At 33.7% G+C, this 26,125-nt stretch overlaps 1 protein-coding gene across 16 annotated transcripts in view; it reads right to left on the bottom strand.

Annotated features, from left to right (window-relative positions):
- Fip1l1 (factor interacting with PAPOLA and CPSF1) overlaps positions 1-25,526 on the bottom strand; it is a 70,998-nt gene extending 45,472 nt beyond the window's left edge. For 3 of the 16 annotated variants that reach the window (XM_076864619.2, XM_076864626.2, XM_076864628.2), the window contains exons 1-10: positions 25,190-25,526; positions 24,023-24,067; positions 23,891-23,930; positions 20,647-20,704; positions 19,235-19,338; positions 13,472-13,536; positions 12,876-12,983; positions 12,215-12,345; positions 11,873-11,941; positions 5,944-6,053 (exon numbers count right to left, since the gene is read on the bottom strand). In XM_076864619.2, coding sequence (XP_076720734.1) covers positions 5,944-6,053; positions 11,873-11,941; positions 12,215-12,345; positions 12,876-12,983; positions 13,472-13,536; positions 19,235-19,338; positions 20,647-20,704; positions 23,891-23,930; positions 24,023-24,067; positions 25,190-25,274 — 815 coding nt within the window. In that variant the 5' untranslated portion in view covers positions 25,275-25,526. The remainder of the gene's footprint in view (positions 1-5,943; positions 6,054-11,872; positions 11,942-12,214; positions 12,346-12,875; positions 12,984-13,471; positions 13,537-19,234; positions 19,339-20,646; positions 20,705-23,890; positions 23,931-24,022; positions 24,068-25,189) is intronic. The other 13 variants (XM_076864621.2, XM_076864630.2, XM_076864623.2 and 10 more) reach the window with 8 other exon arrangements.
- Positions 25,527-26,125: the final 599 nt, after the last annotated feature.

Genomic DNA, 26,125 nt, shown 5'->3' with positions numbered 1-26,125 from the left:
TAAAAAGTTCAGCTATTTACACTCTTGCCAACCCTTTAAGAGTCTAATAAAATGCTCATGCAAAGAAACTAGCAAAATATATATGCTTACTTATGTAAAAAGAGACAAGAACAAACCAGAAACAAAATGGAATGAAATCTCACAATAATAAAACAAGAATGACAAAGTCTTTATATACCTTTGGATATTCTTGTCTTTGAAGCTATTTTTAATATTTAACATAAGCAAAAAATAAAATTATCAGTAACCATGCAAAAAAAAGAAATGCTAAAAGTGAAAACCTAGGGGCTGGGGCTATGGCTCAGCAGTAGCACACCTGCCTGGCATATGTGAGGCACTGGGTTCAATTCCCAGCACCACATATAAAAATAAATACATAAAGGTCTATCAACAACTAAAAAAAAATTTTTTTTAAGTGAAAACATATATAATGAAACAAATTATATTTTAAATAACATAACCACTGAAGGAAATTTTTGAACGCAATACTTTGACTATTCACCTTCAGTCTAAAAAGAAAAAAGAAATGCAACCGAATCTTGAACTCTACCTATTGGGTTTGCTTTTTGTAATGTAAGTGTAGAGAAGTTATGAATCTATTTTAGGTGTACTTGAACATCAATCAAATGAATATTTATAAAGCTGTTGAGATCTAAGTTCTCTCTGTGAGAAAAGGGAGATGTAACACGGAATAGGTGAAGAGAAGAGAATTAGGAACTCTGGTGTTGAACTAAATGCAAAAGAAATATAATTTCATGATTAAAATTTTATAAAAAGAACATGCATACGGACAATTTCATATTGAAATTATTTTTTCCTGAGTACTGAAAAGGCCTGGAAATAATGGTTCTTCAGTACAATAAGCATAGCCAGCACTCTGATCTTTGTTTTTAATTACCATTTCCCACTAAGAGGTAGAGAGTGTCTTCAATAAATGACTGCTTCTTGGGAAAAAGCAGGGAAAGTACAAGGTAAGCCTGGAATGTCTTAGTAATGACAAATAATAAAGAAAGAAAAAAAAAAAAAAGATGGTAACACGTTAAAAAGTTACAGAAGCCTATTTAAAGAGAGCGCCCACTGACCTAAACCGGTACAATTTGAGCATCAAAATGAATTAGTACATATGAATCATACATACACTTTATACACTACATATACAAAAAAGCCTTATTTATAAGCCATACATACATGCTCTCTTACACATAAAAAAAGAATTAATAAATCGAAGAGATAGTAAATGAGGCAGACGGGAAACCTCATTTTAAAAGTAGAATGCCAACTAATAAATATGAAGAGAAATAGTTAGATAATCGTTTGTAATCACCATTTGAGCCAATACAGTAGTAACTGATTAAAATGAAAACCATCAATGGATGCTAAAATTCTTGGGAAGTTTGTAAAGGAATGAGGTATTTACACCCAGTTTCCCCACAAAATTATTAAATACAAAGGGGGTAAACAGCAACTATGCAGTGCTGCAATCTGAAGGGTGCCACCCACAAGGTTATCATCACTAGTAAAATAATGGGTCAAAGTGATATGTATCCCCAAGTAATGCACTGGAAATGACACAACATCACTTACATATTACTACTGTACCAAAAGCAAAGCCTAAATCTAATAATGAGGAGACATTAGACAAACCCAGATTGAAGGATCATCTGCAAACAACTTAATTGTACTCTTCTAAAATTCAATACCACAATATAAGTAATGAAACGCTGAACAGCTTTTCCAGATTTGAAAAGAATAAAGAGATAAAAGAATTAAATATAATGAATGATCCCCGACTGAATTCTAACTCCAGGAGGAAAGGAAAGAACTGCAATAAAGGGCTTATTGGAATAACTGGTAAAATTTATAACCTATATAGATAAAATTATTATTAAAATTTTCTCACTTTGATAACTGTGCCCTATGATTATGTAACAGAATGTCCTTACTCTTAAGGAAAACATGCAGAAATATTTAGGGATAGAGGGAAGTAAAGCTCACAATTAACATGCAAAAGGTTCAGAAGAAAAATGCTTCTGAGAAATTAAAGCAAATATGACAACACGTTAGTACTGGTGAATCTGTGTATATGGAAGTTTTTTGTATTTTTCTTCCAACTCCTTGGAATTTTGAACTTTTTTTGTCAAAAAATATTAAGAAAATAAAAATGAAGAAGGTAAAACAGGGACTTTCAGGAGAATGGTAATATTCTATTTATTGATCTACGTAATGATTTTCATGAGTATGTTCAGTTTGTGAAAACTTACTAAGTTGTAAATTGTTAATGTCACTTTTCTGTATGTATGTACCTCAAAAGAGGTAAATAATACAAAACCTTTTGAAGATCAAGAAGAATTTCTAATATACTAAATATTAACCTTTCACTAAAGTGTAACAATTTGCTGGGCAGTATAAGAAACTAGAAACCCAGTACTTCTTCAGATAAGGTAACAAAAATTTTCTTTAATAAGGTTCTATGCAAGCATATCAACATCTATAAGTTTGTAAGGCAATCTAAGATTTTAGCAATGGAAATATAGAAATTACATCAACAGTGCAGCTAATTACTCAAATGCCTATTTTGTAGCCTCTACTATGTTTTAATAAATGACATTATCCTCTTCTCTCTAAAGTCAATAAAATCTTATTTTCAAAGATTTTCTCCAATCTCCACAAATATGAATAAAAATTATATTAATTTTTTAAAAAAATATTTCACATTGACTAGAAAATATCCTTTTGGTCAACTGAAGATAAATCCAGAAAGCAATTTTTCTAGTAAATAGTGTCCTTTACACACAAAAGTGACAGCATTGATATGCAAGGTAATTTTAGTTTCTACAGGTTGCAGAGATAAATTATTCACTTTTTCTTTAGTCATGATGGGCTTGCTAATTTTTCCATTCTTTCTTTACCTACTTTTTATTTGCTCCTTGCCCATCTGTGTTCTCCCATCTCTCCTTACTGTCTCCATCTCTACTTAGATTCATGGTCCATCATTATTATCAACCCCTTGAGTACCTGCTCAGTACATGTTTACCTGGTACAACCTACACTCTTCTGAGAAAACTCTAGCTTCGCTGGGCACAGTGGAGCATGCCTGTAATCCCAATGGCTTGGGAGGCTGAGGCAGGAGGATCATGAGTTCAAAGTCAGCCTTGGCAAAAGAGAGGCACTAAGCAACTCAGTGAGATCCTGTCTCTAAATAAAATATAAAATAGGGTTAGGGATGTGGCTCAGTGACAGAGTACCCGCGAGTTCAATACCTAGCAGCCTAGCTACTCCTCAACACATACTTGAAAAAGATGAGAGAAATAACTTTTCCCATTTCCATTATCCACCTACTTACATGCAACGGGGCCTGTATCCTACTTTCTCTCCTGTTATGAGTAAATTGTCTGTTGTCCATGCTCCTACTTAAGGATAACTTGAGCATGTTATAGTCCATGCCTTCTGGACTGTGTTACAACAACTGACCCCTTCTCACTTGTTGCTTGATCAATTTCTCCTCTAGTAACTCAACCCCTAAGTATACAAAATGCTCTAATGACTTTCTCCATGAAACACCTCCTGATGCCACACTTCCCTTCAAATACTGTTCCATTTCTTGGCACTGGCCCCCACTGAAAAAATTAGAAGTCTTGAAAATTTTTTAAGATTTTTTTTCTAACTCCTCTACTCCCATTTTCTCTTAAGTCCAGTCTAGTCTTTTAACTTTACCTTGAATGGCTGAAAAGTGATCCCAGTCAGGATCACCAATGACTGTCACATATAAAAATCTAATAGTTATTTTCAATCTTCCTTTTCTTAATTTTTGGTAGTTGATCATTTCTTTTTAAAACACACCCTTTCCTTTGGGTTTTCTTCAATAGTCATTCTTCTTTATTTGTCCCTTCTCACTGAGTTCCTTTATTTTTCTAACCCACACAGGAATACCTCAAAGTTCTGTTCTCTTACTCTCTATTGATACTTCTTTTATGCTTAAATTCCATTTCACAGCTTCATTTACTACTGAACAGTGTTCATCTCAAATTGATATCTCTAGCCAATACTCCTCCCCTGTACTCCAAATCCACATATCCGATTTCCCACTCACATTTTTATTTGTATGCTGAAAGAGCATCTCAGTTTTATTATGCCCTAAACTGAACTTTTAGTCTTCCCCTTCTGAAGTCACTCCTCCAGTAATCTTTTCTGTTTCCATAAAAAGGACTCCATTATTCCACTTGAGTAGGGCAAAAACCTTGTATTCATGCTTGATTTATTTTTCTCTAAAATCTATACATAATCCATCAAAATAGGCTACTGGTGTAGTTCTTGAAATATAGCCAGTATTTTGACTATTTCTCCCCACTATCATGTTAGTCCCAATCACAACTCTCTTGTTTTAATAACTGCTGTTAACTTCCCAACTGGACCACTTCCTCCCTTAATTACTCTATAGGATATTCATAGTAAAGCAGCTAAACAAAGAATTAACACCTAAATAAGATTATCTAATTGTTCCATTCAAAATCTGACAATGGCTTCCCATTTATTTCAATGACAGGAAAAGCCAAAGCTCTTATAATAGGATAAGGTCTTATATAATCTGACCTAAATTTAAACAATAAACAAAAAGCAATGAACAGAAAACCTGCTAATTATTTTTAAATAGTTTAATTATAACAGCAAACATCAACAGCATATTTTCTATGTACCACACTCTGTTCTGAAATACTTTAGATAAATGAATGCATTTAACATATTCAGCTATGTAATGAAGGAAGTGTTATTATAGTATTTTATAGATTAGGAAATCCAAGCCTAAAATGATGTGGGAGTTTGCCCAAAGACATACAACTATTAAGTTTCAGAGACAGAATTTGAACCCTTAAAGTATAACTCCATATTCCAAGCTCATAACACTATACTTCAAAACATCAGCAACTCAATGAATGAAAATTGATTCCCTTAAAAAAAAAGGAAGATCTAAAGGAATACTATGAATTACAAAAATCAATATCCTTTAGCTATCATAAGTTCTTATCAATCTATGAGATTGCATTTAGTTTAAATAATCACATTTGAATGTGTCAATGACAATCCATAAAAATTTTGGACCACTTTCTGATATGTAATTTTGGCTAAAATCAAAAATCTGTACCTAAGGGTTAAACTATATGCTCCCATAAGGTTTCTTCCTGCATTAGTATATTATTAAGTATAATATTTTTGACAATAAAAAATTATACAATTAAAAACAGAAAACTGTACAAAATAAACTTAAACAAGTAACACAAATAGTAAGTAACTTGGCTGAGAACTAGAAATTGCTGGGTTCCAGGCCCAGATTTCAGACACGTTTATCTAACCTAAGATTAAACTGCCAACATCATCAAACTTCTCAAGCCTTAGCCTATCCTTTGCCCTTATCCTTGTAATGGAGAAACAGATAAACATTTGTCACAATTGAGTAAAAAGGACATTTTCCACATTTGCAAGTTATATCTTGTACTTTGTGAACTAAAGGAACAAAATTAGGTACTGGCACTAAAATCAAAGGGGAAAAATGCTTTTAATTTGAAAGATGTCTAGAATGAAATTTCCACCATCTCTTTTACTAAGATCAGCAAAACCCTTAGATGTAGGAAGCCAAATATCTTTAAAAATAACATGCACAGATAATAGCAAGATCATTTTTATCACCTTTACTAAGATTACTATCTTTATATATATATACACATAACTATATACTGTGCTTCATTTCTTGCTTACCCAGGTTTTCTTTTACTTCTTCCAGATGCAATAGCATCCAGAAGATATTTTCACAAAGAATTCATTTTAAACTACAAAGTTCCAGTTTTTGTTGGTAACACTGGGAAACTAACTTTATACTTAATACAGCACAAATTAAATATAAAAGACACCAATGCCTTATGATAATTGAGTTACAACTCTTCTACTAACCTGCTGGGTGGGAGTCCAGTCTTGAACAAAGATGGAGGAGAAGTAAACTCAGCTTTTGTAGATGGAAGTGCTGTTTCTTTCTCTGAATTTCCAGTTCTGCCCTGCTGTACCTTTAAACAAAAACAAAAACATTCAAGAAAATTAGCTTACTTATTTAATATAAAACACAAAATACTTAAGATGTTAAAATTTATAACATTTATAAATTTATAAATGTTATATGAAGTTACATATAAAAATTTTTATGGCTGAATATTTATTAAAATTAACTTCTTTATTAGTCTTAAGTGAAAGGCATCAAGATGGATTATGGGATCAAAATGTTCCAACTACTAAAATGTTAATTTTGTCACATAGATGCTCAAGAAATTAAAACTCTTTGGAACTTTCACAAATTATTTCTGATCTACAATTAATGAGTTCAAAATACTCAGTATAACTCCATTTGTCAGAGTTCAAGAAAGGCCTTGAAGAATTTTTTCCATCTGTGTTCACTACCCTCATTCAAAACAATTAGTGGCCATTTTAGCCATTCTGACCATTTTCTATTTAGATTTGCTGCAACATAAATACAAATAATCTGCCCCTAATCCATACCATTTCTTCAATTTTCCCATCACATTGTCAGTACCACCATCTGCCAGTTCTGTAGATCTAAAAACTTATCATCAATCTTCTGTCTCCTTCATACTTCTTCAGTCTATAGAGACTTCAGACTATATAGACATTTCCAAACCAGGTATCCATTTAGTCTATTATTTGTCAAGTATTTGTCTGCCCATGCTTTCTGCTTCCATCAGATCCTCTGAATATGGTCTAGTTATACTCCTCTAGACTGGTGTCTATGCTCTTTTGCTTTTATCTCAACTTCTATCTTAAAATAATCATCAAATTATTAAATTTAATCAAAGTTGTCCTCCATTTAAATAACATCACAATATATCGCAGGCCCTAAATTCTATGGTCCTCTTTCCATCTAAATTCAGCATCACTGTCCTTTCCCAAAGGCAAAGGTAAGAGAATCTCAGATATTTGACTCTAATATATTTGAACCATTGATTTGATTCCAAAGATCATTATGTGAAAAAAAAAAAAAAAAAATCTTGCTTTAAGCCATTACAGTTAAATCACTTATTAATTACATTAAATAGCACCCAATATGTCTATTTAAAATGTACTGATCCTAGGGAGATAAGGATCAACACTAAGGCAATGGAGACAGAAAAACTGAAGTAGAACTGACAGGCATGTGACAAGTAAAACTGATAGGATTTGGTGACTAGAAAACAGAACATAATTCATTCACCATTTATTAACCACAAAACACATACTATATACCAGAAGCTGAGACATCAGAGAAAAATACAATGTATCTCAAACCTCAGGGAAAAACAGACCCCAAAATATGCAATATATAAATGCTATGAAAAATACAGACAAAAGATGCTATGGAAACAATTTTTAAAAATGCATTGCTCTGTCTAGGGATGTCAGGAATACACAGACTTGACATTATAGTGCTAATGAACACAAATAATTTATATGCAACATCTGACTTGTCTAATTGACATCTCGAAGATGCCTTGGCCAAAAAACTATTGATTTTCCCCAATCTGATCCTATCTGAGTCTTCCTCAAACAAATGGCTCTATCATCATACGTTTCTATCATAAATTACTCAAGGAAAACAAACACCTAAGTATTAACTATATGTCAGTGTACAATATGTCAACTTAACCTTTACAACATATACAAAAATCCCACCATTTATTATAAAGCCCCCTCCACTTAAATAACATCACAGTATATCTTAGGCCCTAAATTCTATGGTCTTCTTTCCATCTAAATTCAACATCACTGTCCTTTCCCAAAGGCAAAGACCAAGAGAATCTTAAAAAAATTTTGCTTTTTTACAGTTAGATCACTTATTAATTATACTAAATAGTGCCCAACATGTCTATTTGCCCCCAAGTCAAACCCACCAATATAATCTCAGCCTTTCTGCTACATGAACTTCTCTCACCACTTTTACCTCTCTAAAATCCATCCTCCATACACAGTCAAAGCAATCTATTAAAGTATAAGTTTAAATCAACTAACGTCTCTTCACTGCTCAGAACTGTCCAAGTTTCCTATTGCAACTAGTGGGGAAAAAAAATCAATGTCTTGGCAGCCTACAAGGACTACTTGGCATGGGCCCTGTTTACTACTATGACATTGTTTTCCTCTATTCTTCCCCAACTGATCTTTACTATGTCCAGTCATATGGTCTTTTTTTCTTGTCCTTTTTAACATGTAAGCTACTAATTTGTCAGGCTTTTTTTTTTTTTAATGTTTTTAATTGTAGCTGAATACAATACTTTTATTTATTTTTTATGTGGCACTGAGGATGGAACCCAGTGCCTTACACAATGTAGGCAAGTGCTCTACCACTGAGCTACAACCCCAGCTTCCCAGGGTTTTTATACTACATTCCCTTCTGTTTGGAACGCTCTCTCTATAGAACTCATGGCTTTCTCCTTCTAATCAAGAACAGTAGCCTCCCTATCTCTGATCTTTGGTTTCACTTTCTGTATTTTCGTTTACCACTTGTCAAAAGCAGACCAAATATATTAAATGAAAAATTCCAAAATAAACAATTTGTAAGTTAAACAGTGCAATGACAGTAGCATAATAAAATCCTGAACATTCTAATTTCATCCCACATAGGATATGAATAATCCCTTTGTCTAGTACATCCTGTCTGTGCTACCTGTACATTAAACATTTAGTTGTCTGGAACACTGGAAAGACTTTGGTGGTATCATAGTTCTTGTGTTCCTAACCCTTATTTTACTCAATAATAGTCCCCAAGAACAAGAGTAGTGATACTGGCAATTTGGATATGCAAAGAGAAGCTGTAAAGTGCTTCCATTAAATGAAAAGGTAAATGTTCTAGATTTAGTAAGCAAAGAAAAAACAAGTATGCTGAAGTTACTAAGATCTACAATATAGTAAGATATATTTTGAGAGACGCCATTCACATAATTTTTATTACAATATATTGTTATAATCATTCTATTTTATTATTGTTTAGCTCTTCCTAATTCATACATTAAACATTATCATGGGTATGTATGGAAACTTTTATAATACCCAAAAGGTCTTGCAATGTGTTCCTTCAGATATGTGAGGATTCCTGTCTTATTCAATTAGCTGGTTAAGAGTGGCCTTCCCTAACCACTCCCAATCATTTTTTTTTCCCATAGAATTTCTTACTAGTATCATTACCTGAAAGTATCTTATTTTGTTTATGATTACTGTCTATTGCCAGTTTACAAGATCTCTGAAGACATGGACTATGTATAACAAATCTGTATCTAAAGTAACTAGAGATCAGTATCTGGTGTTCAATAAGAACTCTAATAAATGTTTGATTCTGGGGCTTAATTTAAATATCACTTCCTCAAATTCCTTTAAAAGATACGGAGTTCATAACCAATGTAATTTTGGCTGGGTGACTCCAGAGTATGAGGCAGAAAATCACAAGTTCAAGACCAGCCTAAGCAATTTACTCAGATCTTGGCTCAAAATAAACAAAGGGCTGGGGAGGTAGTTCATTTAAAATCTATTCACCAGAAAAGTTAAATATTCACCCAAATGATGCTACCCAAGTAACAAAAGTTTGGGAATTATTTTTTGAATGTTTCTTTAGTCCATTATAGCATTTTAAAAGTTTAACATGAACAATATTTAAAAAAAGAAACTTAGAAAACAGTGGTATACTCAAATAGTAGATTATGCAAAATTGTAACTATCAAAAAATTTTATCATGTACAATAAGATGAATGAGAAGTTATACTCCATGTATGATGTATCAAAATGCATTCTACCATTATGTATAACTAATTAGAACTAAAAAAATATTTTAATAACCTAGGAAAACATTTACCAAATAATGTTAGGGTGAATAAAGGAAAAGGGCAAAGCCATAAATAATCACAATTTGTTTCAATCCACAAGAACAAAAAATTTGGGACAGCAATGACATTTAAGACTTTGAAAAAAGATGAGGAAAATAGTAACTGAGCAAAACAGAAAGCTGAATCCTGAGTTGCTAAGAGAAAGCAAAGACATCCTGATCAGACATGGCAAGACCCAAAAGGCTCAAAAACTGACAACTCTAGCTCCCAGAAGATCTAAATCAGCCAGGCACATATTCTTTAGGCACAATACTGGAATGCCTTCTCTGAAAAGTCATATTATCACAAAAATAAGGGGGGGGGGGGCAAACAATCTAAAGATACTAACATGAAAAAAACTTAATCCTACAAGAACTTCCAGTTGACTTTTAGCAGCCCACTCTTATTTTTTTTTTAATTGGTTATTCAAAACATTACAAAGATTAGCAGCCCACTCTTAAACAAGCGAATGGCCAACAGTCAATAAACATTTGAGAAAAGTCCAAGTCAGAAGTCAATAATAACATCAAAAACCAACTGGAAGAAAACAAACTATTCAGAAAAAAAAAAAAAAACAACAAAAAACCTAACACAAGCATAAGCATAATCATTAGTATTCGTGGGGGGAGGGGACACTGCATTACTTCAAAAACAATGGGATGCAAACATAATACCAAGTTTCTTGGGAATAAAATATATAACAGCAGGCTTCCATCTGTAAGAGCCATAAGAGCCAGCCCCTATGAATTTTTTCTGTTTCTAAAAGTCTACCATAAAAGAAAATGAAAAAGTACCCGGAAGCTGAGTTTATAACAAGTCTCATTTCTATTAGAAGAAAAAAAGCACCACTGCAAACAATCAAGGTAATTAAGACAACTTTTCTATCTCATCTTCATAATCAAGTATAACAAAATATTCAATGCCTAAGTAGACAACATTACCAAAAAGAACCTGATGACCCTTTAAAATATGGTAGATCTTATCAAGTACTTTCAAAATATTTGCAACAGAACAAGAACCAAATACTTACCCGTAGTAGGATGTAAATTTAAAATTTGATTCTCTATACAGAACTGTGCCCAGCAGAGCAACTACATCTGCAGATATAGCACACGCGTTGCATAAGGCAGTATTTTGGTAGACAGTGCTGCAGTCTCAAAAGGGGCAGAGTTCCATATGCAGATCATAAGTTTCCTAAGTATTTTTGCCAGTCTAAAAGCCACTCCAAGTCTTTATCACACTGTCACCCAATGTTAAGAATCAAATATTAAGGGAAAGGAAGAAAAGACTACCCAACTGAATTTCAAGTATGAAAATATAATATTCACTTTTGAACTGGGTATGAGCCTACCATGGCATGGAGAAGCCAGAAGACAGAGTTGATATCTAAAGTGGTAATATCATCCTTCAAGTTTCTCACATAAACCGACTCCTTTTAAGTATTAATTTTAAAAATCAATGGCTTTATCCCTTTTGTTGAGATCTTAGAGATTCTCAGATAATGTGTAAAACTCTTGAAAACACCTTGATCTACAAGAGACATCACACCAACAATTTCAGTGTCATACAGATAGAAAACACCATAGCACCATTCTTACCTTTTTTTTTAAAGAAAATTAGAAAAAATAAGCCTCTAATTCTGCATATAAAAATTAGAGCATGAGCTACAAAACAAAATGACAGCTTACCCTGTTACCATGAACTTTCATCTCCTATAAATAAATATGTGCTGTACACAAAATAAAACCACAAAATACAGTGAAGAATAGTTTAACTTGGCATTTGTTAGTAACGATAGGCTATAAATTCACACGCTTGCAAAAGTGGAGATAAAACAACAATCAGCAAATTTGTAAGTCACCAGGAAGCTGAAGGTTTGGGAAAAAAAGATAGCTATTTCTACTTTAAATTTGACCCTTCAGTAGTGGTATGGAGCAGACTCAAGAACAAAAAATGAGAGCAACCAAGGATAATTTACTAAAATTCACCTTAAAAAGACTGAATCTGCCATCTTGGATCTCTGCACCTGGTGTAACTTCCATAGTACAGTCTTCGGCCTAAGTTAGATAACATATTCCCCATTAAGATACCACACAAATTTTAATTGATAGGCCATATAAAGACAATCTAGCTAGTTTGTGACTTGAAACTAAGAACAAAAATAATCATTAATAAGAAACTCTGAAAAGGAAGAGAAACAGGGAAGAGAATGAAAATTTTAAACTATCATGTAGCATTTAACCACCTTCATAGGGAAAATGTGACTTATTTGGGGAGTAAAAGTGGGACAGTAAAAAAGGTAGGCATATTCTGGAATATTTACTAATTACCGTAATTTTATTTGTAGTAGAAGTAACTGGTATAACTTCAAGTCCCATTCGTATCCTCTTTTGTTTTTCACAGTAAGCTTTCCAAGTATCTTCATTGAACCCATAATTAAAGTAATCAGAAAGATCAGCACCTAAAGACAAAAAATATTTTTAGTGTGCAAATATTTAAATGCTATACAGCAGCAAAAATACAATGACCTGGGCTGGGATTCTAGCTCAGTGGTAGAGGATATGCTTTGCATGTGTGAGGCAAGGGGTTTGATCCTCAGCATCACATAAAAATAACTAAAGGTATTGTGCCCATCTACAACTAAAAATATTTTTAAAAAAATACAATGAAGTACTGAAACATAAATTTTAGCTGTCTTACCACCCCTTCTAATTCTACTAGTTCTCAAAATTACCACCATAAAACAAAAAGACTACAAAACATTTTGATCAAAATTATTTGGCATTATAATAAACGTGCATGTCAACATTTATAGTTATGCTAGACCACAGGCAGATTTAATAATACAAGTCTTTATTACTCATCATTTGCTTAACACAATAAAAATAACCTTGAAAAAAACAATAACCTAAGTTGATGCTCAAAAATACTTTACTGATAACATCAAAGGATACATTTTTTTGAAATCAACATAATACACAATAATCTCACCAGGTTTACGCCACGGTTTATCTTCAAAGGAATCCAAATCTACCTCCAAGAGTGGAACTCCATTAATGCTTCCAGGTGCATCAAGATCTACTCCTTTGACTTTTGTTCCTATTTCACAGAAATATAAAATGGTAAAGGAGCTACATTAGCAAGAAGATGGGAGATACCATAGACCAACAGAAAACACTTGCACCTTTTTATACTCCTGGAACAAAAAAATGGCAAAAGTTCCAAACAAACATTAGAATAATGTTCACCGTAAAAAAAAAAAAAAAAAATTAGATGACCTCAAGCTTTATGGTGTAACTATAAGATTAACTGGATGAAAAGCTTAGGGACGTATTACTTATAAGGAATTACTATACTAATAGGAAATAACATACCATAAATTTCCATTTTGAAATCACTGTTTTGTATAGCCTGGGAGTAGAGAAAAGTTTTACTTTTGCTAAAAGTTGTAAAATAAATCAAAGAAAAAATAAATGACAACTATATAGTCAGGACAGCCTAAAATGTTTGACATTTGGTCCTTTACAGAAAAAGTTTGCAAATGTGACTTACTTTCCTACTGATACAACTGCAAATATAAATTTTACCTGTAGTTCCATAAACTCTTCCCCCTGTCTTGATATTAAGATTTACAGGTGCTGTACCATAACTCCTAAAAAACAAAATAAAAATTATACTGAGAAATAAAGTACACACACCAATATTTAATGTGTTATGTACCCACATAAGCTGACAGACTCAAAACATTTTAGAAAACACTTTATAATAATTTAAAAATCTGTCACTTAAGAAAAGATACAGAAAAAATTTTCGTACATATCCGATTTGTTTCCATCTCAAAAGTTTCCCTGCCACTAAGTCGATATCCTATTGTTACACACTTTACCAGAAATTTGGCTGGGAAGCAAAGAATAGTTTATATGCCTTTGTTTAATTCTTGTCTCCTAGTTTTATTTAACATATAGCAATTCTGATAGAGTGAAATTTCTCCACCTTGTTCCTAAAACCAGTGGTCATAAGATAAATGAAAATAAAATAATAAAATAATTTAGTGCTTTCCACATTTTGTACTTTGATAAAACCTCTTTCAAATGCTCACATATTTTGTCATAAAAATGAGTGCATTTATATGGAATTTTAAAATGAGTATGCCCCAGCATGTTGGCACATGCCTATAATCCCTGAGTCTCAGAAGGCTGAGGCAGGAGGATTTTAGGTTTCAAGCCAACCACAGCAACTTAGCAAGGCAGTTAGGCAACCGAGTGAGACCTTGTCTCAAAAAATAAAAAGGGCTGGGGATGTGGCTCAGTGGTTAAGCACACTTGAATTCATTCCCTGGTAGTATTAAAAAAAAAAAAAAAAAAAAAAAAAACCTGGGGTAAAAGCAGAACAGGGTCTGCTGGTGGTTAACGATTGAGAAGGAAAAAGGGGGAAATTTCTGGGATGCTTCTAACATTCCATATGTTGATCTGGGTTGAGGTTACATGAATGCATACATTTCAAAAAATTATTGAACAGCACCTTTTGAAATGTAGTCACACATGTGATATAAAAAGTCAGATTAACCCATATTCAAATACAAGTTCTGTCAACTACTAGTTGTATAACTTTGGCCCAGTCTCTCAGACCCTATAAACCTTGTATAAAATTTATGTAAGGTAAGTTTACAATTTTTTCCTTTTCTATATAAAGCATGAAATGTATATAAGCAGAAATATCAAATATACCAACTAAAACAGACTTACATATAGTTGAAGAGGTTAAGGAAAAGGGAATAGAGGAGACTGTAAAGATTCATATTGAACAAAGATATCAGGAAGACTTCTTGTTATAGATAATATCTTAAATGATACCTTTTTTCACATTATATTCACCGTTTATTTAATTTGGTGCTCTTTCCCTCACAGGCTCAACCAAGTCGACTTGTGATGATTCATTTCTTTTGATTTGCCTAATAATTATCTGCATCTTTGTCTCCAATTTACTAAATTTATGGAACTTGGGTTCAGTTACATTAGCAGTTTTATTTTTGTTTTTTATTTTATTTTATTTTTTTAAATATTTATTCTTAAGTTTTAGGTGGACACAATATATTTATTTTTATGTGGTGCTGAGGATTGAACCCAGTGCCTCATGCATGCTAGGCGAGCACTCTACCACTGAGTCACAACTCCAGCCCCTTGTTTTTTATTTTTAAAAAAAGTCCAAATGCAATAAAATATACAAATAATTGTAGCTCCATTGGTATAAATGCAAAAAAGCATAAAGTAGCCCAAATTAAACCGTTACTCTCAAGCAATATTATCATTAACAATTAGCAATGTTTAATCTTCTTTGACTGATCAATTCATTTAATAAATGTTTACTGAGCATAAAAATAAGCCCAATTGATTTTAGGTTAAGGAGGGAGAATGAGGAGCTAGATAAATGTGGTTTCAGTTTTCATGATGCTTACATTTCAACAACCTAAGTTCAGCACAGTAAAGGTAGCTTAGAAATATAATCATTTATGTACAGTATGATGTATAAAATTTCTAGTCAAAGACTAATGCACAAATATCAAGGATTGTCTTTAAACTGTCCTCTAACAGGTTTGCTGCAGGAAAAACATTTATAAGAGGCTTACCCATAAGTGTTCAATAAATGAACTTCTTTGTTTCCTACAGTTCTACCTCTTAAAACATCACTTTTCTTTATTAAGCCACCAAGTCTTTAAATCATTATGTGCAAAGGAGCTTAGCTGTAGGGAAGATTGCACTTAAGCAAATCTACACATGTCCCTACTTCCACAAATCTCAGGCTACACCAACTGCTGGATTCACTGGGCTTACATTTTCTCAAGAATCTTCAAAGTTAATGTCATATAAGTGTGTTTCAACCTGATTCTTCCATATGTACTTAATCAACAACTCTAAAAACCTTTAAGTTACTGAGTCGTTGGTCTCTAATTTATCTACAACCAACCAGTAAATCATGGTAATTCTCTTTATCACACTCAAATATACTTTGCTTTCCTATTCATCTCTATACTGTTGCTGCTGGCTTATCACCTCACCTGGACAAGTACATTAGCCAAGTTCTTATCAAATCCATCCCAACTACTGCTACTCAGATTTATTTTTTCACATTTTCTGCCTGCCTAAAAACCTTTACAGGCTTCACAAGGGCAGGGCAAAAGTATCCTAATTCCTTCCAAAGGACATTTCAACCATCCCTTTCCTCAACCTTAGCTTCCAATCATGTAGTTCCTCTAAGTCTACTTTGTTTATTTTATTAGCAGTGCCCTCTTTCTAAAAACTTATCAAGAATCACTCAAGTAAGTTCAATTGTTACCTCTAGGATCATCTCTTCAAGACCTGTGGCTTTCAGCAACTCTCTTCTCAAAGCTTTCAAATCACTATTATGTGCTTATTTCAGCATTATGTTGCACTGAAAATATCTGCTTACTTATCTGTCTTCCTCCCTACTTCTAGAAATTTTTTAAAAAACCTATTAAATTTGTATTCCCATCACCAGTTAATAAATTTAGAAATCAAAAATTGTTGTTTCCTTGTAACTATACCTAAATAGGTAACCTTATCTTTAGGGAAAAAAAAATTTCATGGTGAATCTTCAACAAGAGTTTTTTTGTATCATGACTAAGATAGAAAATGTAAAAACAATGTAATCAACCACTGATGGTTTAATGTTGGCACACTCTCTATATTACTTTACATAATGCCAAATTATGTCCAAAAAGTTTACTGAATAAATGAACAGATGATTCAGACATAGCTAACAAACTATTTTCCCTTAGAAGATAAATTATTCTAGTTTTAAGATTTATTTTAAACTTCATTTATATGTAGAATGAACTTGTAACAAAAACATGTTACCTTAAAAAATGCTTTTTTTACTTTCTACTTTGCTTTATTTCAGTATCTAGAGATATTTCCCTTGAAAACTGAAAGAAAGCCAGTAAGAAAATAATACTTTGTGCACTGAATTCTTAGAAGCAAATTTAAAAGGCAATTTGTGTTTAAGGGACAATACTAAACTGATTTAAGTTTCATCTTATAATATTATATTTCCAGATACTAAAGTTAAGCAAACTGCACTCTTCATAAAGGTCTGTAACTTACTTTTGAAATGCATTAAAATAAGTGGACTAACAAATAGATAAAGGTAAGGACAGAAACATGTTATGACTTAACGTAAACATTGCAAAGTGTACATTGTACAATCTGGGTGATGGGTGAATGTTCAAAGGTCAATTCCTTCCTTCAGGTTTTTGAAAATTTGAAAATTTTCATCATCAAATGTTGCAGGGGGAAAAAATCTAGAGACAGTGTCAATTTATTCAACAAACATCTACTGAATACTTACTATATATAAGGCAATGTGAGAAAAAGGAAAATCCATAGAACATAATTTCTACTCTAAATGAGTTGATTGTCTAAAAGTGATGAACATATACAAGCATAACTATTAATTCATGAAACTAAGAAGTACTATGAGGAATAAAGTTCTGATAAAGTACTATGAAAATGTATGTACATTTAATATTTGCATGCAATTCCTACTAAAAAAGAAAACTGATCACATTCATAATATTAAAAAAAACTGCTACTCAGATTTATCTTACAAATACAAAACAAAAACTGCTACTCAGGTTTAACTTACAAATACAAATAAGTCAATACAACAAAATCTACTAAATACTCAATGATCATCATAATGCAGATAGTAAAAACCTACTAGAACAAAGACCTACTAGTATTGTATTACAGTCCACCGGTAATTATTTACTTTCCCAAGTGGGAATGAGTTTCCAACATTAATATAAAAAGTTGAGTCTCTTCTCTACCCTGTTTCCTAAAAAGTTGCTAAGATTTTTAAACCAAATAGGTAGCTATTATCATAATGCAAAGCTGTCTATGACAATTACTGAATTTCAACATTCAAGTTTCCTGAAATTAAAGATTTTGTAAAAAATGGCTCTACTGAAGAAGTATTAAAAAGTATATAGATAGATATAGATTCCAGATAAGGCTGCTTAATAAACTAAAGTAAAATTAATGTGGTTATTTTATGTGTCCAACGTACAAGCTTTAGTAATCATATTATGTAGACAATCTGAAAAACAAACAATACTGACTCTTAATTCTACCAGCGTAACTAAAAATCTCAATCTATACTTTAGAGCATTCTCTTTCAATCCTTTCATATTCCTTATGTGTTCAAAGAGTCAGGAACAGTCATTTACTTGGTCCAGTTTGTGAAATATAATGGATAATTAATTTGAAAAATAATTACAAAAAAACAAAACATTTGATTTATATATGATAGCAGAATGCATTAAATTCTTATTACACATTTAGAGCACAATTTTTCATATCTCTGGTTGTATAGACATTATATTCACACCAACTCGTGTCTTCATACCTGTACTTTGGGTAATAATGATCATCATGTTCCACTATCATTAATAACCTCATGTCCCCTCCCTTCCTCTCCAACCTCTCTGCCCTATCTAGAATTGTCTATTCCTCCCATGCTCCTGCTCCCTATCCCACTATGTATCAGCCTCCTTACATCAAAGAAAACATTCAACATTTGGTTTTTTGGGATTGGCTAACTTCACTTAGCATTATCTTCTCCAACTCCATCCATTTACCTGCAAATGCCATGATTTCTCATACACTGCTGGTGGGACTGCAAAAATTAGTGCAGCTAATATGGAAAGCAGTATGGAGATTTCTTGAAAAATTGGAAATGGAACCACTATTTGACCCAGCTATCCCTCTCCCTGGTCTATACCCAAAGGACTATACCCAAAAACAGCATACAGGGACACAGCCACATCAATGTTTAAGCAGCACAATTCACAATAGCTAAACTGTGGAACTAACTTAGATGCCCTTCAATAGATGAATGGATAAAAAAATGTGGCATATATACACAATGGAATATTACTCAGCAATAAAAGAATAAAATCATTTGATACAGTTTTTACTAGACAAAAAAAATTAAACCTAAATTAAGATTTGGATACGTAATAATATAAAAGAATTAATGGCAAATTACAATTCACAATTTTCCAATTATAGCCAACAAATTCACAGCATTCAAATTCTTTTATGAAAACACTTTAAATGCCATGAATCAAAACTACTGCTTCCATGTAACTAATTAACTTAATCTTTAGGAAAGAAATATCTTCACAGTAAAATTGTAACAAGAGTTCCTTCATATTACATTAAAACAGAAAATGTAAAACAGTGAAATCAACCATTGACAACTTGATATAATCACATATATCTTTGCTATACAGCTTTCACATAAATATTACTTAATTAAAAATAACTTACCCATACTGTGGTGCTCCTGTTTTAATATCTCCTATAGTGACATGAACATCATCCTCGTCATCATCACTGTCACTATCACTATCATCTTCTGTCTCAGTCACTTTCTATAACCAACATAAACATTTTTAAAATACATTCAATAGTCTACAACAAAATTTTCTTATTTTACTATTTTTACTTGGTCTGTTTTAATAACTACAAATAAAACCATCCTGTTTGAGATATAGTTTTAGAGAAAAAAGTTACAAGCTTATAAAGCTGATATCTGTATTTCAACTCAGTTACAACTTTGGTGTTCTGTACAATAAAAGTCTTTTTTTTCAGCATCACTTTCTCTTGGCAAATAACTCATTTTTGTTTTACTATTTATGACTGCCCTTCTTATAAAAAGAATCTAAGGCAAAATAAGAGATCCACAAAATTATTTTTTTAAATATTTTTTAAAAAAATAATTTTTAGTTGTAGTTGAACACAATACCTTTATTTTATTCATTTATTTTTATGTGGTGCTGAGGATCGGACCCACGGCCTCACATGTGCTAGGCAAGCACTCTACCGCTGAGCCACAACCCCAGCCCCTTAAAAAGTATTCTTAACAAAAATATGAATAAAAGGAAAATGATTTTAAGATTCAGTGTCAAGCTTAAAAACTACCAAAAAGTACAGGAGCAGCTGGATTACTCTTGGCATTCATTTATACCTAAAACGGCTCTTGCCTAAAGATGCTTGAGGGAATATCTTATTCCGCTAGGTTAAAGTGGGTCCACTTATAAAGGTTTTACTGTGGCCCTAAAAGACTATTAAGTCCACAGTTACATAACAGTAAATAAGCATATCACCCAAGAAAAATATTAATATAATGTACAAATATTCATAAGACCTTCCAAAATACCAATTTGATAGGCATGAAGTCAGGGACCATCACATCTAATGGAGAAGAAAAAAAAAAAGGCACTGCTAAAAACTCACAATAGTTAAACTTAGGTTGTGAGACTCAATGTTTGCTTTGAAAATCAAACTATGTGGCTCAGTGGTAAAGTGCATGGCTAGCATGTCTGCGGCCCTGAGTTCAATCCCCAGCACTGCCAAAAAGTAAAGTAATTAATTGAGAGGAAAAAAAAATCAAATTATGATCTATTCAGGTAGTCTATTATTCAGTTCTTTGAAAGCAATAACCATTCAAGCCTTTTGCATGTTATTATTTCCTCTGAAGTCTCTTCCCACTATTTATTCTCCTCATTAACTCCTACATATACTTTTGATGGTACCAGATGAAGTAACAGATGCAAGGAGAGGCCAAATCACACAAGATACTGCACATTATGTTAAATGCTGGCTTTATTTTTAAGTCAATTGTGAAGTTACTGATAAAAAAAAAGTAAATGGATCTCAAAGCCTTATAATTATGTTACCGGTTTTGGTACACCATTTTCAGCAGTTTCATCTTCTATTCCTGATGGAGGATTAGCGCTACAGATAAAATAAGTACATGTCAGATACTGCTTTTCAAGTACAGAGAGATTATACTAACATACAGATAGATTATACTAATATTTTTACACAATGCCTGATAAGGTTTTCTAAATTAATGTCTTCAATGGATAATAAAAATAAGGATCATAAAATCTGTCTTATTCTGGGTTATTCTTAATATCTTGCATAAAACAGTACTGAGCAATTAAAGAGCTAGGTGTGTAGCTTAAAGTTTTGTCTAGCAATCATAAAGCCCTGGGTGTAATCCCTCATCACAACCACCAATAAGAAAAACAGAAGTAGGAAACGAAAATGCCTTGATAATTTGTTAATAAATTACAATTTGATGATGGGATATAATTTTTAGATTTTAAAAATATGCAGCACACTTATCAACTTTCCTTATCATAAATCTTTATAGTACATTTCATGTGCAAGGTAATATCATAACTGCCAAGAGCTGTGTAATAATTTCTCCTTTTCCTTCGTGCCTTTGAAATCAGATTTGTGATACCTCTTAGTATCCAGTTAACATAACATACTTCTGCCTGGTTTCCTGTTTCATCAGTATTATTGGATATGTCCTTTGTTATATAAAAGCCAAAATTCTAATATTAAAAAAAATTAATCTTCATGCAAGACAATCCTCCAGTGTGATATTATTAACAGCCCCATGCCTAGTCTATTTTTATGTAGTGCTGAAGATCAAACCCAGTGCCTCGCACATGCTAGGCCAGCACTCTACCGCTGAGCCCGAGCTCCTAGGCCTAGTCTTTTATATGGACAGTTAATACTTGAATTTGTCCTTTCACAACAAAAACTATATACAATCTAACAATAAAACACACTGTTAAGAGACTCAAGATGACCATTAACCAACAAATAACACTTTCAATACTCTAGGGTAATTGAATAATTATGATTTCAACAGTGGAAACTAGCCACCACTTCATAGATAGGAAAACTAAAGCACAAAGCAGTGAAATGGTTTGGTCTAAATCCCAGAAAAAATTAGTAGCATTTCTAAGACATTTTCCATTATAATTCAATAGTATATCCACTTCCTGCTTAAATAAATTTCTAAATAGACATAAGTGTTACTTGTTTTTTTCTGGTGTATGTAAGTGTGTGCATACATGCACAGGAGAAAGAACACTCATTTGCTTTTTGTGTCACAAAACAGGATACTATATTCAGTCAAAACTTGGACAGATAAAACATAACAACAGAACCAAAGACAGTGTAATGTAATAGTTTAAGGGCAGAGGCTTCAGCAATGAACCAGTCACAAAGAAGTGGGGGCAAACTGCAATAGCAGGGACCTAGGAAGAACAATGCAGTGATGTACCAAGCTAGATACTAGTTTTGGCAGAACTCCTTTCTTCGAGGGAATTCTCTCAGAAGTTTTTTAACCACCACCATTAAAATGGTCAGGTCCCATCCCCAACAGGATGAATTAAATGCATTAGCTCTCCAAATGAAGTTTTAATAAATATGAATAAATTATAATAGTGACACTAAGAGCAAGTAGGATTCTTTCAATAAATTTTATCAAGCTGTATACTAGAGTTAAAGTTCAAAAAGAAAATAAATTTTGAGAATTACAGCTAAGAACTAACAAAAAACCCATGGTATGAAGACTATATTTGATTACAGCTCTATACCCAGTAATCAACTAATTGCTTCCTTAATTAAAGAAATATTTAATCACTTTCATAACTATATATTAATCCCAATTTTGTGGTTGGGAATAGGATTTGAAATTGAGCTGAATACATAAATTTCAAAACTAAATGATTGAATTTCACATAACAAATTGAGTGAAATATAGGGGTATATTTGGGTGAGGAAAAACTGTAATTTCAGCTCTTCCTAAACTATTTCCACTTCCACTTCTTCCTTATCCTTTTTTTTTTTGTTATACAGCTTTATTGAGATATAATTCACATTTATCCACTTAAAGGGTGTAATTATATGAGTTTTAACGTATTCACAGTGCAATCATCATAACTATTTGACTCTAGAACATGTGCATGGACCTCCAAAAGAAATATTCTGTGTATCAGCAGTTGCTTTCCATTTTCCCCAAGCCTACAACTATTAATCTTCCTGTCTCTATGGATTTGCTAATTCTGAGCAGTTCATATAACATGTTGTCCTTTGTGACTGTTTTTTTTTCACTTGCCATAATGTTTCACAGAGGTGAAATTTCTTCTGTGTTGTAACATATCAATAGTTCATTTCTTTTCACTGTCAAACTGTATTTCGTTATATGGGTACACACATTTAACCTATCATTTCATCAGTTTATGGACCCTTAGATTGTTTCCAATTTTTGACTACAATGAATAAGGCTGTTATTATGAACACTCACATGCATATTTTTGTGTGGATGTATATTTTACCTTCTGAGTGGAAATGCTAGATCATTCTTTGTTTCACTGAGGAAACCATTAGACTGTCAAAGTAACTGGACCATTTTATAATCTCACCAGAGGTATTTTAATAAGGAACAATGAGGATTCCTATTTCTTCACATCCTCACCAACACTTGTTTATCTTTTTGTTTTATAGCCATCCTACTGGGTAGTTATTTCCTTGATTTTTAAAAATCCAAATATTCCTTAAGTGCTCTTTTTAAAACTATTCCCTCCATGATTTAGAGTACTAAGGTACTGTCGGAGTACAGTCAGCATAACCATGTATTTATATGAGGTGTTTTGAAATCTGGAGTAAATTTTTGTTCCCCATATACATTCTACAAATGTTATTTATAGCTTCCTGATGATTTAACAAAGAAAATCAACCTTACCAAAAATTAGTCAATTCTATTTTGAAGTTAAATAAAACATTGAAATTTTTAAAAATACTATAAAAACAATAATTTTCATAGTTTCTTTAAATGTTAAAGTATTTTCCTCAGTAGTGCAGTGATTATGCTGTATACACCACTATTAAGCTCACTTAAGTTACTTAAAAAGTATTCAAATCCCAACTTTAAAAACTATCCTGTAAGCTACTAGCAAATAAGATGGAATTAGTGTAAGACAAGGTCTTGAATATCCTACAACCTTTAGTCAGAACGTTATAGTCAAGCCAATAATCATAACACCCTTGACAATTTGTTGATAGAACTACTATAGCACACAATCTGTACAAGCATCAGCAGGAAATTTCACTAACCTGGCATTTTCTTCTTCTGGCCTTTCAACTTCATTTTCGTCTACCAAATAAAATAAAATAAAATAAATAAATAAACCAAGCTTAAAGAAAGCAGTATTATGAAAATCTGAAGTGATCATCACAAGCACTAACCTAGGTCCTTTGCCAAATCACTGTGCACATGCACGTCCCATGGGCCTATAAGCATATCCAAAGTTAGATCACCTTATAATCACTAAACAAGATACGTCTTTTATGGAAAAAAAAAATCAGACTTTACTGCTATAAAAATAAGCTTAAGAGGTACTGAAGATTTCCAGATCTTCATAAAAGAAATTCCACACTTTCACATTTCAAAGTATTAAAGCTAAATCTCTCCACCAAAGATAATGTACTTTTTTACAAGTTTATCAAAGTTACATCATTGAGGAACTGCATGGTGCCCAACATGCAGATTTAATGTACTCTTCTAAAACAATAGAGAATTTACCTTTTAGTCAAGGAACAAATGTTTGGTTTCAAATCTGGAGTCACTACCAGACAAGGATTATGACTTTTAAAACCAGATGTTAAATAAGTCCTCTTCAAAAAGTACAAAATGCATTATTTTGAGGAGAAAGAAAATACATGAGATGACACTGGAAATTATAAACCCAAGGGTCATGAACTTCTATGATGTGGATTAAAGAGTAATCTCTTAAAAAAGAAAAACTTCACCTTAACACAGAGACAATCAGAGATTTTCTTTGTGGGCCATAATGTATTCATTCCATCTCTCTTTTTTTTTCCCCTGTCTTTTAAATGATAATTTTAAAGTACGACTTTCAGACAAGGAGGTACCCTTGCAGGTGCATTCCATACAAACTGACCATCAAGAAACAAGACATTAGTTTCACAGCATTAACTTTATTTAGCTATCATTACAGAATGACTGTTTCTAAAAGCAAGAGACAAGAAGGCACCAAGAGATGCACCAAACACACTCCAAAATCGATAGAAAAATCAAGAATAAAGGGAGAGGAGGCGAGGCGGCCTGGAGGCCCCGGGAAGAGGCGGACGAGCGGGACTCACAGTCGAGCTGGGCCCGGGTCCCACGTCCTCCACCGCCGCGGTGGTGCACAGGGGGTCAAGGACCGGGGCTGCGCGGAGGAGGCCGCGGGGCGGAGGTCGCGCACGCCGCGCTCGGCCTCGGCAGGCCCGACAGGCTCCCAGGGAGGCCCACGGCGGCGGCGCGAGGGACCGGGACGCCAGCCGTTTGCGGGCCGAGAGAGGGGAGGCCCGAGAGACCCGGGAGAGAGACAGGGACAGGAAGTTCCGTACCGCCATACAGCCACTCTTCCTCCTCATCCCCTCCGGTGCCGCCGCTCAGCTCCGACACTAGGCGCTCGACCTCGCCGGCCGACATGGCCGCCCCCGCTCACAATTTAAAGACGGCGATCAACAGCCCCCTCCAACCCCTTCCCCAGATTCGCTGTCCCGGGGCGCGAGACGGGCGCGAACCCAGAGGTGAGCGAACCAAAAAAGCACGAGACTCAAATCCAGGGAAGGCGGTGGCGAAGGCGGCAAAGATGAAGATTCCTGCGCCGGCCCGCCTGCGCACGCGCAGCGGCTCTTAAGCGGCGCGGCGTCTCTAGGTGCCTGGGCTTCCGCGGCGGCTACCTGGGCCCAGTTGGGCATGCGCAATGCAGTCGGCCCCGCCCCGACGGAGGCCCGCGGCGTCCTTGGCGTGGCTTTCTCCCTGGCGTCCTGCGTCCGCTTGGTTCCCCTCCCCCAGTTTTCCCTCCAATCGCTCTGGGTTTTTGCCACTCCATTGTTTGTTTTCTGTTGGCTGCCCTTTGCGTTGACGTCCCATTTAGTTACTTAAGTTTTCCTAAAGGCTTTTTGTTTCATTCTTGACATGTTGCACGCAGGATACCGAATCGTCACTGTCACCTGTCGGGCCAAAGTTGCTCATTAGAGAAGAAATCATCTACACTTGTTGTCTCGAAAAATTAATTTAAAAAGCCAACCGAAAAAAAATTGTCATGAAGAATACATTCTCCTTGTTTAAAAAATAATAATAATTGAAGTCGAGGTCCAGGACCGCCTTATCCACTACCCTCAACTTCAGAGGTCACCCTTTTGTTTGTTGTGCATTGTTCTGAAATTTTTCGTACATTTACTTCAGATGTCTTGTTGGAAGAACTTGAAATTGAGGAGCCTTAAAAGGCATAGTATATACTCTACCATCCTGTGACTTGCTCTTTTTTTTTTTTT

The sequence above is a fragment of the Callospermophilus lateralis genome, chromosome 8 (assembly GCF_048772815.1).
Source record: "Callospermophilus lateralis isolate mCalLat2 chromosome 8, mCalLat2.hap1, whole genome shotgun sequence".
Classification (NCBI taxonomy): Eukaryota; Metazoa; Chordata; class Mammalia; order Rodentia; family Sciuridae; genus Callospermophilus; species Callospermophilus lateralis.
Note: the sequence above shows the minus strand (reverse complement) of the source record. Positions and strands in the feature narration are given on the sequence as shown.